Genomic DNA, 19,139 nt, shown 5'->3' with positions numbered 1-19,139 from the left:
GTCTGTATAAAACTATATGCTTTGATCAACTTATCAAAGCGTATATTCCAACTCCGAGATTCTTGCACCAGTCCATAGATGGATCGCTGGAGCTTGCATATTTAGTTAACACATTTACGATCGACAAAACCTTCTAGTTGCATCGTATACAACTCTTCTTTAGTAAATCCATTAAGGAATGCAGTTTTGTTTATCCATTTGCCAGATTTCATAAAATGCGGCAATTGCTAACATGATTCGGACAGACTTAAGCATAGATACAAGTGAGAAAATCTCATCGTAGTCAACACCTTGAACTTTGTCAAAAACCTTTTGCGACAATTCTAGCTTTGTAGATAGTAACACTACTATCAGCGTCTGTCTTCCTCTTGAAGATCCATTTATTCTCAATTGCTTGCCAATCATCGGGCAAGTCAACCAAAGTCCATACTTTGTTCTCATACATGGATCCCATCTCAGATTTCATGGCTTCAAGCCATTTTGCGGAATCTGGGCTCACCATCGCTTCCTCATAGTTCGCAAGTTCGTCATGGTCTAGTAACATGACTTCCAGAACATGATTACCGTACCACTCTGGTGCGGATCTCACTCTGGTTTACCTACGAGATTTGGTAGTAACTTGATCTGAAGTTACATGATCATCATCATTAGCTTCCTCACTAATTGGTATAGGTGTCGCAGAAACAGTTTTCTGTGATGTACTACTTTCCAATAAGGGAGCAAGTACAGTTACCTCGTCAAGTTCTACTTTCCTCCCACTCACTTCTTTCGAGAGAAACTCCTTCTCTAGAAAGGATCCATTCTTAGCAACGAATGTCTTGCCTTCGGATCTGTGATAGAAGGTGTACCCAACAGTCTCCTTTGGGTATCCTATGAAGACACATTTCTCCGATTTGGGTTTGAGCTTATTAGGATGAAACTTTTTCATATATAAGCATCACAACCCCAAACTTTAAGAAACGACAACTTTGGTTTCTTGCCAAACCACAGTTCAGATTGTTGTCGTCTCAACGGACTTAGATGGTGCCCTATTTAACGTGAATGCAGCTGTCTCTAATGCATAACCCCAAAATGATAGTGGTAGATCGGTAAGATACATCATCGACTACACTATATCTAATAAAGTACGGTTATGACGTTCGGACACACCATTACACTATGGTGTTCCAGGTGGCGTGAGTAGTGAAACTATTTCACATTGTTTTAATTGAAGACCAAACTCGTAACTCAAATGTTTTACCTCTGCGATCATATCGTAGAAACTTTTATTTTCTTGTCACGATGATTTTCCACTTCACTCTGAAATTCTTTGAACTTTTCAAATGTTTCAGACTTATGTTTCATCAAGCAGATATACCCATATCTGCTCAAATCATATGTGAAGGTCAGAAAATAACGATACCCGCCGTGAGCTTCAACACTCATCGGATCGCATACATCAGTATGTATTATTTCCAATAAGTCAGTTGCTGGCTCCATTGTTCCGGAGAATGGAGTCTTTAGTCATCTTGCCCATAAGGCATGGTTCGCAAGCACCAAGTGATTCATAATCAAGTGATTTCAAAATCCCATCAGCATGGAGTTTCTTCATGCGCTTTACACCAATATGACCTAAACGGCAGTGCTACAAATAAGTTGCACTATCATTATTAACTTTGCATCTTTTGGTTTCAATATTATGATTATGTGTATCATTACGATCGAGATCCAACGAACTATTTTCATTGGGTGTTTAACCATATAAGGTTTTATTCATGTAAACAGAATAACAATTTATTCTCTTACTTAAATGAATAACCATATTACAATAAACATGATCAAATCATATTCATGCTTAACGCAAACACCAAATAACACTTATTCAGGTTCAACACTAATCCTGAAAGTATAGGGAGTGTGCGATGATGATCATATCAATCTTGGAACCACTTCCAACATACATTGTCACTTCACCCTTAACTAGTCTCTGTTTATTCTGCAACTCCCGTTTCGAGTTACTAATCTTAGCAACTGAACTAGTATCAAATACTGAGGGGTTTCTATAAACACTAGTAAAGTACACATCAATAACATGTATATCAAATATACTTATGTTCACTTTGCCATCCTTCTTATCTGCCAATCACTTGGGGTAGTTCCGCTTCCAGTGACCAGTCCCTTTGCAGTAGAAACACTTAGTCTCAGGCTTTAGGACCAGACTTGGGCTTCTTCACTTGAGCAGCAACTTGCTTGCCGTTTTTCTTGAAGTTCCCCTTCTTCCCTTTGCCTTTTTCTTGAAACTAGTGACCTTGTCAACCATCAACACTTGATGCTCTTTCTTGATTTCTACCTTCATCGATTTCATCATTATGAAAATCTCGGGATTCGTTTCCGTCATCCCTTGCATACTATAGTTCATCACGAAGTTCTACTAACTCGGTGATGGTGACTAGAGAATTCTGTCAATCACTATCTTATCTGGAAGATTAACTCCCACTTGATTCAAGCGATTGTAGTACCCAGACAATCTGAGCACATGCTCACTAGTTGAGCGATTCTCCTCCATCTTTTAGCTATAGAACTTGTTGGAGACTTCATATCTCTCAACTCGGGTATTTTCTTGAAACTTCAACTCCTGGAACATCTCATATGGTCCATGATGTTCAAAACGTCTTTCAAGTCCCGATTCTAAGCTGTTAAGCATGGTGCACTAAACTATCAAGTAGTCATCATATTTAGCTAGCCAAACGTTCATAACGTCAGCATCTGCTCCTGCAATAGGTCTATCACCTAGCGGTGCATCAAGGACATAATTCCTCTGTGCAGCAATGAGGATAAACCTCAGATCACGGATCCAATCCGCATCATTGCTACTAACATCTTTCAACACAATTTTTCTCTAGGAACATATCAAAATAAACAAATGAAAGCAATAACGCGAGCTATTGATCTACAACATAATTTGCAAAATACTACCAGGACTAAGTTCGTGATAAATTTAAGTTCAATTAACCAAATTACTTAAGAACTCCCACTTAGATAGACATCCCTCTAATCCTCTAAGTGATCACGTGATCCAAATCAACTAAACCATAACCGATCATCACGTGAGATGGAGTAGTTTTCAATGGTGAACATCGTTATGTTGATCATATCTACTATATGATTCACGCTTGACCTTTCAGTCTCCGTGTTCCGAGGCCATATCTGCATATGCTAGGCTCGTCAAGTTTAACCTAAGTATTCTGCGTGTGCAAAAACTGGCTTGCACCCGTTGTAGATGGACGTAGAGCTTATCACACCCGATCATCACGTGGTGTCTGGGCACGACGAACTTTGGCAACGGTGCATACTCAGGGAGAACACTTCTTGATAATTTAGTGAGAGATCATCTTATAATGCTACCATCAATCAAAGCAAGATAAGATGCATAAAAAGATAAACATCACATGCAATCAATATAAGTGATATGATATGGCCATCATCATCTTGTGCTTGTGATCTCCATCTCCGAAGCACCGTCATGATCACCATCGTCACCGGCGCGACACCTTGATCTCCATCGTAGCATCGTTGTCGTCTCGCCAATCTTATGCTTCCACGACTATCACTACCGCTTAGTGATAAAGTAAAGCATTACATCGCGATTGCATTGCATACAATAAAGCGACAACCATATGGCTCCTGCCAGTTGCCGATAACTCGGTTACAAAACATGATCATCTCATACAATAAAATTCATCATCATGCCTTGACCATATCACATCACAACATGCCCTGCAAAAACAAGTTAGACGTCCTCTAATTTGTTGTTGCATGTTTTAAGTGGCTGCTACGGGCTTAAGCAAGAACCAATCTCACCTACGCATCAAAACCACAACAATAGTTTGTCAATTTGACTCCATTTTAACCTTCGCAAGGACCGGGCGTAGCCATACTCGGTTCAACTAAAGTTGGAGAGACAGTCGCCCGCAAGCCACCTATGTGCAAAGCACGTCGGGGGAACCGGTCTCGCGTAAGCGTACGCGTAATGTTGGTCCGGGTCGTCTCGTCCAACAATACCGCTGAACCAAAGTATGACATGCTGGTAGGCAGTATGACTTATATCGCCCACAACTCACTTGTGTTCTACTCGTGCATATAACATCAACATATAAAACCTAGGCTCGGATGCCACTGTTGGGGAACGCAGTAATTTCAAAAATATTCCTACGCACACGCAAGATCTTGGTGATGTATAGCAACGAGAGGGGAGAGTGTTATCTACGTACCCACGCAGACCGACTGCGGAAGCGTTGACGCAACGTAGAGGAAGTAGTCGTACGTCTTCCCGATCCGACCGATCCAAGCACCGTTACTCCGGCACCTCCGAGTTCTTAGCACACATACAGCTCGATGACAATCCCCGGGCTCCGATCCAGCAAAGCGTCGGGGAGGAGTTCCGTCATCACGACGGCGTGGTGACGATCTTGATGTTCTACCGTCGCAGGGCTTCGCCTAAGCACCGCTACAATATGATCGAGGTGGAATATGGTGGCAGGGGGCACCGCACACGGCTAAGGAACGATCTCAAGGATCAACTTGTGTGTCCTAGGGTGCCCCCCTGCCTCCGTATATAAAGGAGCCAAGGGGGAGGGGGCGGCCGGCCAAGGAGGGCGCGCCAAGGGAGTCCTACTCCCTCTGCGAGTAGGATTCCCCCCCCCCAATCCTAGTTGGAATAGGATTCCTCGAGGGGGGGGAAAGAGAGAGAGGGGGCCGGCCACCTCTCCTTGTCCTAATAGGACTAGGGGAGGGGGGAGGCGCGCGGCCCACCTTGGGCTGCCCCTTTCTCCTTTCCACTAAAGCCCACTAAGGCCCATATAGCTCCCGGGGGGTTCCGGTAACCTCCCGGTACTCCGGTAAAATCCCGATTTCACCCGGAACACTTCCGATATCCAAACATAGGCTTCCAATATATCAATCTTTATGTCTCGACCATTTCGAGATTCCTCGTCATGTCCATGATCACATCCGGGACTCCGAACAATCTTCGGTACATCAAAATGCATAAACTCATAATAACTGTCATCGTAACGTTAAGCGTGCGGACCCTACGGTTCGAGAACAATGTAGACATGACCAAGACACGTCTCCGGTCAATAACCAATAGCGGGACCTGGATGCCCATATTGGCTCCTACATATTCTACGAAGATCTTTATCCGTCAGACCGCATAACAACATACGTTGTTCCCTTTGTCATCGGTATGTTACTTACCCGAGATTCGATCGTCGGTATCCAATACCTAGTTCAATCTCGTTACCGGCAAGTCTCTTTACTCGTTCCGTAATACATCATCCCACAACTAACTCATTAGTTGCAATGCTTGCAAGGCTTATGTGATGTGCATTACCGAGAGGGCCCAGAGATACCTCTTCGACAATCGGAGTGACAAATCCTATTCTCGAAATACGCCAACCCAACATCTACCATTGGAGACACCTGTAGAGCTCCTTTATAATCACCTAGTTACGTTGTGACGTTTGGTAGCACACAAAGTGTTCCTCCGGCAAACGGGAGTTGCATAATCTCATAGTCATAGGAACATGTATAAGTCATGAAGAAAGCAATAGCAACATACTAAACGATCGGGTGCTAAGCTAATGGAATGGGTCATGTCAATCAGATCATTCAACTAATGATGTGACCTCGTTAATCAAATAACAACACTTTGTTCATGGTTAGGAAACATAACCATCTTTGATCAACGAGCTAGTCAAGTAGAGGCATACTAGTGACACTAAGTTTGTCTATGTATTCACACATGTATTATGTTTCTGGTTAATACAATTCTAGCATGAATAATAAACATTTATCATGATATAAGGAAATAAATAATAACTTTATTATTGCCTCTAGGGCATATTTCCTTCAGGGGGCACCCTAGGACACACAAGTTGATCCTTGAGATCGTTCCTTAGTCGTGTGCGGTGCCCCCTGCCACCATATTCCACCTCGATCATATTGTAGCGGTGCTTAGGCGAAGCCCTGCGATGGTAGAACATCAAGATCGTCACCACGCCGTCGTGCTGACGGAACTCCTCCCCGACGCTTTGCTGGATTGGAGCCCGGGGATTGTCATCGAGCTGTACGTGTGCTAAGAACTCGGAGGTGCCGGAGTAACGGTGCTTGGATCGGTCGGATCGGGAAGACGTACGACTACTTCCTCTATGTTGCATCAACGCTTCCGCAGTCGGTCTACGTGGGTACGTAGACAAAACTCTCCCCTCTCGTTGCTATGCATCACCATGATCTTGCGTGTGCGGAGGAAAATTTTTGAAATTACTGCGTTCCCCAACATGAGCTCCATTCAGCATTACCCTCTCTGAAGTCAATGAATCCGTGGGATTTGTCCTCGGTCACTCCCTTGGTGTGGAGTATTTGTTTTTTTTTCTAAATGCTGTGGCACTTAGCATCTTCAATGGTGATGTAATTGTCCATGTACAAGGGAGGACGGGCGGTCTAGGAACATGGATGGTGGCTCGAGGGTGCCAAATCAGGTGGGTTGCCCTGGTGATATTAACAACAAGCGATGAGTTTGCGGGTCAAAGAGCATGGTGATGGTCCCCGTTTGACGTGCCACATTATCATTGACTCCACCGCCTATGAGCTTCTTCTTCGATTCACAAAGCCCTTTAGTGGCATGATGCTCCCTCATGTCCGATGACAACGGGTGATGGTGATTATAGTTGCAAAACACCCTATGGTTTATTATTATTATTCTAGGGTATTCTATAAATATTCCAACATAGTGTCCTCTTCCAGATGTTTTTCATGGTTTCCACATGTATGTGTTGCAACGGTGACATGTGTTTAACGGATGCATGATAATTCTTAAGAACGGAGAACAAGTGGAGACACAACGAAGACTAAATTCCAGAAAGATTCTTAGAGGCCAGCAAAAAATGTACATACTACCCTAGTTTGGGTGGTTTCCAATTTAAAGATTCTAGTATTTCCACCGCCAAACACACACTAGCATTTCCTCGAGGGAGGCCGCCGATTCTGCTTCAGATGTGACATATTTGCTTGGTGAGTTGCCTTTACTTGCCTTCTTGCATTTTTTAGGAGTAATATAGGCTGGAGGCAGTGACGGGACATAGCTATTAGTGCCAAATTTATCCCCCCCCCCCCCGATGTTGATACTGACATTCTTGACTAAACTGTTGCCCCTTGTTCGGGCTCACCCTCCTCTCCAACATTCATGTCGAGCCTTTTCATAGCCCGACTTTTTACCTCACTTGGTTCTATGCCATCTCTGTCCTTCACATCCTGCAATTTTCATGGGGCTTTGAGTTGTATCAACGGTATCTTCTTCCTCCCTCAAACCTACATCTTCGGAGCTTCTTTTTCATGGGATTCCACCACGATCGCGTCCTCTACATCGAGAGCAACCCTGTGAGGAGCTCATGCCACCGCGACCACCACCCTGGGAGACCCGGGTCTTCCTTCTCTTTGCCACCAACTATTTTCCCCGTTGTATACTATCGGGAAGATGTACGCCGTCATTGGATTCCTCCATATCATGCCCTAGCAAACTGCAAACCTCACAAAAGTAACTGATTTTTTTCATACTCCACATCCATAAACAATATTTATCTATCCAGGTTTAATGAATTTCATCGTATTAAGGGCTTGCTCACTTCAATCTTCACCCCTACTTGCACATAATTGCTCTCAAAGTACCACGTCGGGTTCAGCTCAATGCTCTGCACCGTCCCAATTCTCCGAGCTAATTGATCCATAATCGGATCTTTCTTATATAAATCTAGGATCTTATGTATTTGTGCTCCACAACGAGGCCCTGCCAAGATTTATTGTTTTCGGCGCCTTTTCCCCATCAAAATCTTCAAGCAACACCATCAGACCATGGAAGATCCAGGGCTCTTGAAACATCACCCTCTTAGAGTCTTCGAGACAAAACATCTAGACCACAAAAAGATTGTCCTCTGCCTCTTTGATCTGTGGCTCATGGGCTAGGCTAGATGAACATCAATGTTTCCTTGAACACCGCACTGCTGAAGTTTCTTGGTGGTGTGTACCTTCGCCACCTCCATCTAGCGGGGTGATTTGGCCATCTCGTCGGTCTGCTCAAGCCCCACGTACATGCCATTAAGTTTCCCTTCCTGCAGTCTCATCTTTCTCAAAGCATCCTCCAGATCCCTCTCGAATTGCTTCTCCTTTCCTATGAATGCCCCTCATGAACTCGAACTAGGGCTTCCACGACGACACACTTGAAAGCCTTCAAAGACAATGATGAAGATGCAATCACTCGAGTCCTGTCCACGGCAAAGACCAAGTCCGGGTGAACGGGACCACCGTTCCCGTAGTCAGCCCAAGAATCGAATCTGTAGGACGGATATCGAATGTGGTGAGCAAACAGTAGGAACAACTCGACGCCGACAGGAGGTACCGATGGAGTAGGCTAAACCCTAATCTCCTGGATAGGGTAGTGTTGATATCTACTAGTAGCTTCTTGAACAAGTGGAGACACGTTGAAGATTAAATCCCAGAATGACTTGCAGAGGCCAGTAGAAACCTGGTTTGGATGGTTTCCAGCCAATATAAACACTGTAGCATTTCCAGCGCCAAAAAAAAAACTCTAGCATTGTGTCCAGCATCTTTTGTTTGGCACAAGAAGGGCCCGTTACAAGCCCAATTCGGCAGAACAAAGAAAATATCACCCTCCCCTAACTCCAGCAGGCAGCCGCACACATCCGCCGCCGCCGGCACCGCCGCGAGGGTTCCCAGCGGCCACCTGCTCTGCCGACCGGCCAGGAGATGGCGTCACCTCTGACGGACCTCCCCGTCCACCTCCTGGCCGAGATCTTCCTCCGGCTGCCCGACCCGGCTGACCTCGCCCGCGCCTCCACGGCCTGCGTCACCTTCCGCCGGCTCGCCACCGACGGCTCCTTCCTCCGCGCCTTCCGCGGCCTCCACGCCCCGCTGCACCTCGCGCTCCTCAACCTCGGCGGGTTCCACCCAGCCCTCCCGCCTCACCCCTCCGCGCCCGCCGCCCGCGCGCTCGCCCTCGTCGCCGACTTCAAGTTCTCGTTCCTCCCCTCCCACCGCCGATGGATCGTGTGGGACGTCCGCGACGGCCGCGTCCTCCTCTCCCGCAAGATCACAGAAGACGGGCAGCCCCGAGTCTTCCCGGAGCTCGCGGTGTGCGACCCCTTGCACCGTCGGTATGTCCTGCTTCCCCCGGTACCTGACGACCTAGCCGCTTCGGTGGAGCACCGGCTCCCCCACCCTTTCCTCGCTCCCCTCGGCGAGGAGGAGGAGGAGGCGGCGCCCATGGAAGAGATGGCATTCAGGGTGATCTGTTTGGCACTAGGCAAAACTAAGCTGGCGGCCTTCGCCTTCTCTTCGAGCACGGGACAATGGCGAGATGCTGCATCCAAGGATTTGAGTGATTTGGGCCTTGCCATGCGTGACTCGGACATGATTTCATGGATGAACCCTTTTTATCTCAGGCGCCATTATGCTTATGGCTGCTTCTACTGGGACTTTCTCGTGGTCAAGCGGAACCTGTTGGTCGTGCTTGACATCAGGAGGATGGAGTTCTCCATTGCAGAACTCCCACCCGGAGAATGGTATAGGGAAGGTGTAGCCATCGTTGAGGCAGGGGAAGGCAGGCTTGGGATGTTTGGTCTCTGTGGTGAAAAAGAAATTGCATCTGATCTCAGTTATGGCACCATTGTGCGAAACAGAGGTGATAGTCCCAACCAGTGGCTGATGGAGAAGACAATCTCACTAGATTCTGGGTACCATTATTTTATCAAAGCTGTAACAGAGGGGTGTTTGCTATTGATGATAGCAGAATCCCTGCCAGGTTCACCTATAGAGAAGCCACTCCTTGAGTATTTCACAATGGACATCGAGACATTGCAGCTTCAGAGGGTTTGTGCGAAACGATTCAAGCTTAGGCTGCCCACGTCAAGCATATATGCCTACTTTTTTCAAACCGGGATATATACCAACTTTCCACCATCATTGTTACCTGCACGGACAGTATGAAGTGGTAAAATTTCTATTGCATCATTGTTATCTCCTCCCTTTGTAATTATCGCACAGCTTATCTAATTCTAGATTGTTCATTATTGCAATCGATTATTCTTGTTTACATGATTTATTAGTATATGTTTTCCTGTGTGTGTGGGGAAAGCTAAGCATGTTTGAGAGCATATTTGTGTTCTGTTATTTTGTTTGTTCCAACTGGCATTTTAAGTGAACGAGGTTGGTAAGGAAAAAATATTTTGGACACTATGAGTAGCTTATGCACGAGTCCTGATGGAACCATGAAAAACACTACATCACAATAATATTTCCAATTTAACATAGAAGTAATACACATTTAGATCCAGTTTATCTTATATTGTTTCACCTCAAGAAAATTCATGAAAGTCAAGGACTAATTTTGTATACTATTATTTTGATAGATATAAGTAGGGAGAAAAGTTTTCTTTTAATCATCTTCAGATGTATAATTTCGTGTCACAATGTTATTTAGAAATAAATCTGCACAATTTGGTATGGTCAGAAACAAGATTCTGAATCACTGCTCTAAATAGTAAGAGTAGCTTATGCTCACAAGCTGTTTTATCTGAAATCAACCTCATAAGTTAAAGGGAGTGCTTATCGTTGCACATGCAACCAAAATTCTTATTTATTTCAGTCAATCTCCACCACTCATAGATCCTTGTGTCGTGGTAGTTCTCTTGAATTTCAAAGCAGATCATATGGGTGAGATGATTGACTTAAACCTTCCCTTGGAGGCAGACCAGCCTTTTTACCAGAAACCTGAAAGACAAATAGTCTAAAGAAAGATCATAAAGTATATTAAGTAAAGCAAGTGAAAATAGCATTTTGTCGAAGAAATACTCAGTCCTTCTGTTACCACTGTCATCATCATTCTTATTTCCAAGTAAAACAAAAGGGATGGATCTGATGGGCTAGCCTGCAAAAGCATGACGTGTCAAACTTTCAGTATAACATATTTGCTGTACATTTGATTCACCAGCTACTAAGCAAGCTACTTGAATTAGGAAGTCCTCACGCCAACTGTTGAGTTTTTGAAACGAGTTGGTAATATTGGGATCATATGCAAGAAACAACTGTCAGCTCCCTGGTAAAATGCCACACCAAGACCCTGGACACTTTTCTGTCCTGCGGTGGTTTCAGGTGCTTGTGCAGTAGCACTTCAGTGAGATGAATTTTGTATTTCTTTCCTTTCTGTGACCCATTTTTGTACTGGGAGGATGGCAGACGGCGCCTAGTGTGTTTGTTCTCACTACAAATACACCCAATGTCTTCCATTTTTTCAGTTGAATTTTGTTAAACTTCTATGTGCCTGTAATTTGGTAGTACCATATGAACTCCTGCAACACGAATGTTCCAATTCTGTATGGCATAATTTCATTATTACTTTTTATGTTGACGTGCCTCTGTCTGGCTATATATTCCAACTTGTGTTTGAAATTACAAGGCTAAGCGCACCAAAGCGAGTGTTTTCTGTTACACATTTCAAATTCAACTGAGATCAGTATTATCAATCAGATACTACATAAGCGCATATAATTTGTTCCTTTAAGCTCATAATTAAGATCTCGAATATGTGTACAGGCCGGACCCAAGTTTCTTCTCTGGTGTCTAAAGTTCTGTCTTTTTGTTTGTCCAGATTCAGTGGAGTCCCGATGAAATCAGCTTTCAGAGTTCAAAGTGGTCGCTGTTTCGATAGCGTGGAGTTGTCACAGATGTGATCACCTTTGCTGACAAGATAGCGCGTGATGATCTACATATTTCACTTGGCTGTGGTCATATGTTTGAGAGCATATTTGTGTTCTGTTATCTTGTTTATTCCAACTGGCATTTTAATTGAACGAGGTTGGTAAGAAAATAATATCTTGGACACTGTGAGTAGCTTATGCACGAGTCCTGATGGAACCAATTATTTCCAATGTAACATAGAAGGAATACAAGTTTGGATCCAGTTTACCTTGGATTGTTTCACCTCAAAGAAAATTCATTAAAGTCAAGGACAACTCATTTTGTACATTAGTATTCTTTTGATAGATATGTAAGTAGGGAGAAAAGTTTCCTTTTAATCATCTTCACATGTAGTATAATTTATTAATTTTATGTCATGGTGTTATTTAGAAATCTGCATAATTTGGTACGGTCAGAAACAAGATTCTGAGTTACTGTTTTAAATACTAAGAATAGCTTATGCTCACAAGCTGTTTTATCTGGAATCAACCTCAAGGCAGTGCTTATCGCTGCACAGGCAACCAAAAATTCTTGTTTATTTCAGTCAATCTCGACCACTTTTAGATCCTCGTGTCGTGGTAGTTCTCCTGAATTTTAAAGCAGATCATATGGGTGAGATGATTGACTTAAACTTTCCTTTGGAGGCACAACAGCCTATTTTTCTGAGAAACCTGAAAAACAAATGGTCGGTGTGTTAAGTAAAAGCAAGGGAAAATAGTACTTTGTCGTGAAAACATATTCACAATCCTGCTGTTAGCACCACCATCATCATTCTTATTTCTAAGTAAAACAATAGGGAAATTCGTATGGTCTTATGTGCTAGCCTGCAATGGCAATGACAGGCTAAACTTTCAGTATAACATATTGCTGTACATTTGATTTATCAGCTACTACACAAGCTACTTACTTGAATTAGGAGTTCCTCACGCCAACAGTCAGCTACCTGGTAGAACATCACGCCAATACTCTGAAAACTTTGCTGTCTTCAGGTGGTTTCAGGTGCTTGTGCATTAGCAATTCAACGAGATGAATCGTGTATTTGTTTCCTTTCCGTGATGCCCTTTTGTACTGGGATCGATGGCAGACAGCACCTAGTGTGTTGGTTCTTGCTACCAATACACACCAGTTTCTTTCATTTTTTCAGTTGAATTTTGCTATACTGCTAGGTGCCTAGGCAGTATATGAACGCTGGAACATGAATGTACCAATTCTGCGTGACTCAAGTTTTCCACGAATCATTTCCTTTATTATGTTGGCGTGCCTCTGTCTGGCTATGTATTCCAACCTGTCTTTTCAAATTACAAGGCTAAGCACACTGAACTGGGTGTTTTGTAGTGACACATTTCAAATTCAGCTAAGAGCAGTATAGCAATGAGATACTCCCTCCGATCCAAAATAAGCGTTGAAATTTGAACTAAAACCACGACACTTATTTTGGATCGGAGGGAGTACTACATAAGCGCATATAATTTGTTCGTTTAATAGGTCGTAAGATCTCAAATATGTGTACAAGTTGGACCCAAGTTTCTTCTCTGGTATCTAAACTTCTGTCCTTTTGTTTGTCCAGATTCAGTGGAGTCGCCAACAGATCAGCTTTTCTGAGTTCAGAGTGGTTGCTGTTTCGATACCATGGAGTTGTCACCAGATGTGATCCAGCTTGCTGACAGGCTGGTGCATGTCAATCTCATATGTGAATGTTGTTCTTGTTTTCATGCTACTTCAAAGTACTTGTTGTATGTTTACTGTTTGCACTGTTTGGGGCTTGGGGGCGAGGACAGGGCAGCTCAACCACTTCTCAACCCAAAAGTGATTATGTGTGTTTGGTTCGGTTCTTGTGGTGTTGATTTGAGCTTGGGAATGTGAGCTGGAGATTCTTGGGATCTTGGTCTGGGCGCTTCTTTCTATTTTCACCTGGAGAAGATCACCGTGGAGCCACAGACAATGAAATTAACACGTTCAATCAGTCAACAACTGTGGGGAAAACGAGATTTTTGTTTTCAATTACATTTCGATTCAATCATTCTATCAATGTATTCATGTACATTTGCAGCTCATATCCTTCTTTTAAACACATTTTTAGCCAAAGGCAGCAGCCCAAAACTTGGACTCCAGCACTGTCCACTTCACGCCTTGTACTACGGCAAGGCAATACTTTTTTTCCTTTTTGATGAAATGGCAAGGCAATGTTTGAGCAAAGGATGTCAATCGTGTTTGCAGGCCTAAGCGAAGCAAAAAAACATTATTGCCAACAAGAGATTATGCAGAACAGGGGACAGGCCGTCGTGTGCAGAGCACTTCCCCTGAATGCCCAACCTGGAGAAATACAAATGTGACCACTAATTACAATGCGCGTTGAATGCAACCATTAAAGCCTTGGCATTCTACTGCTGAAAATGAATGGAAGACTCAACGACAGGAGCAGGTCCTGCGATTAGCTTCGGCCAATCTGGTAAGCTCCTCATACCATACCATGCTATGTAGCCCCTGATTCCTATCAATCAAATCAGATACTTTGGTGAACGATGCCACAAATGACAGTAAAGGAACAAACTCAGTGATCACCATTCCAAAGCGTTACAGATCATATATAGTACTGTATATAGGAAGCAAATTAATCCAGTATTCCACGTTATTACATCCATAGTAGACAGCAAACAACTCATAAATCCATACATAGTAGGAGTAAACGACTAATAAACCCATTGTTCATGAATATGCATGGAGACATAGCATTTTGTAGTACCCGTAGTTTATGAGAGTAAAGGGTAGCACCACTTCACGCCTAAGTAGGCATAACCCAACGAACAGGTTACCCAGAAAGAGAGCCTGTAGATTTAGCAAGAGTCTCACGGCTTCGACTTCGACTTCCATCCTCAACCAAAGGGCACGTGGCTGACAGTTAGCAGCCGAATCAGAAAAATACCAACAACCTTAACGGCTAATAGTTGCAGTAACATTTATTGAACACAAGAAATGGAAAACGAAGACATCAAAAGAATCTAACTACATACCTTTTCTATGGACCTTTTTCACCATAGAATTTAATTGTTTTCTTTGGAATGTGCTCAATCCTGTGCCAGTTTGGATGATCAGTCGTTAAACAAGATTGTGTGAACTATTCACTGCAGTACCTGACTTTAATCTCCTCAAGAGAGTTGGGCAGTGTTGGAAGCGACCGCATATTCTTGCATGACTCTATAATCAGTGTCTTGAGTGATGTGAGGTGCTCAATGTTGCCTGGTAAGGCATTACAGCTGCAGTCCAAAACGATAAACTCCTCAAGAGACTTGGGCAGTGTTGGAAGCAGCCGCATATTCTTGCACGAATCTATAGCCAGCTTCTTGAGGTGCTCCATGTTGCCTGGTAAGGCATCCCAGTTGCAGCCAGAAAGAAATAGTGACTGAAGATGAATGAAAGCCCCAAGGTCAGGAGCAGGTCCCAGTTGGATCCATCCCCTGAACGTAAGTTCTTTCAGGTTCTTTGGGCTGCCGTTATGTTTACCCATCATCCAACTCGGTAACCTTGCACCGTGGTAATTCCAGAGTTCTAGTCTTTCAAGGTACTTCGATGGGCAAAGACCCTCAAGTACCTCTGCTTCAACTTCTGGACTGCAGCTATCATCATCCCAGGACAGTACCACTTTTGTGAGTTTTTCCTTGCCAGCAAGATCGACTTCAAGAGCGTCCTCCTTGCTCTGAACATTCTCAAGACCGCATATCAGCAGCTTGCCTTGAAGCTTGTTTAGGTGTTTCAGCTGATGTGGCTCATACCCCTGTTCCCTTCTTATTCTGAAGAATGGTGGCGTCTGGAGCCATATCAACCTGCCCACGTTAGGAAAATCAAAATCTGCCCAGCTGATTACACTGCGCAAGTTGACGAGGTTCATCATATCTTCACCTCTAGAAAAATCCAAACAATGGCAAGAACCAAAGTCTACCACCTGCATGTGGTAAAGCTTGGTAAAGGCGCCCGGTAAAGTTAGCCCGACAAATGCAGTCACCACAAAAGCAAAATATCGTAGATGCTTGAACTGACCAATAGAATCCGGGAATGAGAACCTAGCGTCAGCTAGTCCAACAAAATCTATCTTCAGTACCCGCAATTTCCGCAATTCGGTTAACTTAGTGAACATACTCGCAAGGACTTTGCACGCAGTACTTGACTCAATATGTATCATGTCGCCGATGATGAGAGTGCGTAATTTTTGCAATCCGGATATCTTTTCAGCAAGGATTTTTGTGTCATAGGTCCCAACAAAAAGATAGCGAACATCTTGAGGAACTTCTCCTATGAAGCCTTTCTCAATCCTGAAGCAATCTCGTCCAGCAATCTCCTCCGCTAAATCACACAGCAGGTCATGAATAGTAAAGTAATCAACCTCATGTTCATCTCCAAATTCAACCTTTTGCAGAAATGAGGCCGACAGTAATTCATCAAATAATTTTTAGCAACATCTTCCATTTCCTCTTCAGGCTTACTAGTCTTTATAAACCCTTCTGCCACCCACAGCTTTACTAGCTCATCACGTCTCAACTTATGCCGCCTGGGAAAAATACTGCAGTAAGCGAAGCATCGCCTGACCTGCTCATCAAGATACTGGTAGCTCCACCATAGAGCTCCCATCGTGTCGTTCATAAGGTCCCGATCTTTCTGACTCCTCCAAAACTCAACAGTTTGTGTCTCACGGAGCCGTGAACCCACTGTTCTGGCTGCTAGAGGTGATCCCTTCAGCTTTTTTGCAATATCCTCTCCAATCATTTCAAATATTTTTCGATCATGGTCATTTACCCTTGCATCTCGAAGTGCATAATGCATGAACATTTTGAGGAACTTTATCATCCAGGTTTGATATTGGGATACATCTCTCTTTTACAGCACCCAGGGTTACTAATGCAGCTTCAGTTCGACTAGTCACCAAGATTTTGCTTCCTGCCTTTCCAACATCCAGCGGAGAAATTAACTGTCGTAGTTCTTCATGGTCTCCCGTATTCCTAATGTTATACCAGACATCATCCAGTACCACCAAAATCCGTTTCCCATGCAGTTTCTCCTCCAGATTTTCTTTTAGGACGTTGGGACTATTGAATTTCGGGCATTCTTCCCCTGTAGCCCCCTCAAACATCTCCCTAAAAATGGAATCCAAATCAAATTTCTGAGAAACATGAATCCACATGACAATATCGAAATGTCCTTCCATTTTCTCTTTCCAACACTTTTTCTCATGATCATAAACACACTGTGCAAGTGTTGATTTCCCTGACCCAGCCACGCCATGAATGCCAATTACAGAATAGCATGTATCACTGATAGTATTTGCTTGACAATGGTCTTCCTTCTCATGAAGCATTGCGATGATCTTGTCACGATCCTGATCCCGGCCAATTACTCCTATCGCAGGGGCTGCTGTAGTGACTGCACGGCGTGAATTGGTAGCAACAGCTCGCCTCCCATCATCATTACGTCCACCTGGCAAGTTCAGTTGTTTCAAAACTTCACATGCATCATTTACAGCACTTTCTATCTTCTCTAGGCTCTTCTTCAATTCCACTTTTGACATACCACTCTCCTGCAAAAAACAAATAGCACTTGTTAGCACACGAATGCAGAAACTCGAAATTAGTGGCACGTATTTTCCTCTTATCGCTTTTCGTATCTTTTCTGGTTATTGTCTATGCCGACTCAAATTCTACTCGAATACCAACTCCTAAATATCATACAGGCAAAACATTTCTAAACGGAGTAGCACAAGCCCACACACATACATGGAAACTAACTCAAACTAGTAATACTCGGACTGGACATATATCTAACTGATTTTGGCAAATAAACTGTTCCCTTCGTACCGCTGTTGCTTCTCATGCTCCTCTAGATTGGGCTTGGGGAGAGGAAAGAAAATTTTAGTAAAAGAAGGAACAAGTGGCCCCAACTCCGAGCGGCCAGCCATGTTGATGGTGGTGCTACTCTACACCGCCGTATGAAGGAGAGTTTTTACTTTTTAGAATGGATAGAGACCCCAGGCTCTGCGAGTGACACAGATCGTGCATCATGCATGAAGAAGGGTGCACCGAGAGGCATTATTGTCCCGTCGGAAAAGGACCAAACACCAAAAGTTGTGCTGTCACTGTCAGGGCTACACAGGGAAGAGGAACTTGTGGAAGACGGTGCTAGCTAGTCTTTGATTATTCCTTGGACTAATTACTCTTAAGAAAATACTATATAAACTCTTGATTTATTTTGCTCCAAAGAAAATAATCCTATTTTTCCTGACAACCTGTGTAGTATCTGTTACTGCGTCTAAGATCTTAACATCTAGTCTCTAGATAATTGTGGCAAACAAGTGAGAGTGCATTCCGATTGGGCAGCTATAGTCATATATTCTGAAGAAGCACAAAAGATGAGAAGGCCTGCCATAAATCAGAACACATCCAAGTATGAGGGCAGGGAAATATATACCTTATCTTTCAGTAGGCAGCTTGGCATGGCAGACCTAAGATTCTTCTTCAGCCAATTCCTCTTACGTTGAGGCATGCAGCATGCTGCCGGCTGACTTGCCAGCTTGGATCTGCTTCTCGAGACGCTGATATTCAACAGCATCCAAGATGTCTTCGGCTTCGTAGAGAGCAGATCGAAGCTTGTTTAGAAGTGGCTCCAAGCGAACCCTGTAAGTGCTCTCATCGACTACGTCCATCACCCGCTGCAGTTGTAAAACTTGCAAATCAAGTATCCTCAGTTTCTCCGTTGCATCAAAGTCGAGGTGAGCGAAACCTTTGTTGAGGACCCTTGAAATGATGGGCGAGGTGAGCCAGCCTATTGCGGATACGCCCCATCCCACAACAGCACCAATGCACCCGGTAATGCTAGATAGCTTTGCTGCAGGATCTGTATGTACATAACTCCTGGTAATGCACCCGGTGACAGCTAAGACCCATAAACAAGTAGCAGTTGAGAGAGATGCTTGAACTAATGCTTTGTTTTCCACTGGTGTGCTTTATAATAAGGCCAAATGGATCCCATCATGCCTGTATAGTGTATACTAGTACTAACGAAAAAACAAAAAGCATAATGACTCATGAACTAATATAAGCTGAACAAGACTTTGCCCAATTTCAGATTGGATGACTCATGTCTCTTGCGTAACCACTCTGGTTGGTACCCACTGGTTTGCTTTACATACGACAAGGTTATCGGAATAACAACATGCATGATAGTATATACTAGGACAGTACTACGCGGTATGCTTGACCTTGAAGGCAGCAGGAAGTTTCCAGGCAGGTTCTTACACGGCACGGGTCAGTTTCATATCATCTTATCATTGCTCTGAAAATTATTGCCGACCACGCAACACGGTACAG

General features: G+C 43.8%; 1 protein-coding gene and 1 pseudogene across 1 annotated transcript in view; one reads left to right on the top strand and one right to left on the bottom strand.

Moving 5' to 3' along the window:
* The window catches only part of LOC125519407, a 33,907-nt gene extending 21,124 nt beyond the window's left edge, over nucleotides 1-12,783 (top strand). Inside the window, exons 2-3 of the mRNA XM_048684225.1 lie at nucleotides 8,719-10,042; nucleotides 11,699-12,783. Coding sequence (XP_048540182.1) covers nucleotides 8,719-10,038 — 1,320 coding nt within the window. The 3' untranslated portion in view covers nucleotides 10,039-10,042; nucleotides 11,699-12,783. The remainder of the gene's footprint in view (nucleotides 1-8,718; nucleotides 10,043-11,698) is intronic.
* Nucleotides 12,784-13,136: 353 nt separating this feature from the next.
* LOC125525800 lies at nucleotides 13,137-18,847 on the bottom strand (annotated as a pseudogene).
* Between the last annotated feature and the right edge of the window lie 292 nt (nucleotides 18,848-19,139).

The sequence above is a fragment of the Triticum urartu genome, chromosome 7 (genome assembly GCF_003073215.2).
Source record: "Triticum urartu cultivar G1812 chromosome 7, Tu2.1, whole genome shotgun sequence".
Lineage (NCBI taxonomy): Eukaryota > Viridiplantae > Streptophyta > Magnoliopsida > Poales > Poaceae > Triticum > Triticum urartu.
The sequence above is the reverse complement of the archived record's forward strand: the minus strand, read 5'-3'. Positions and strand labels throughout refer to the sequence as shown.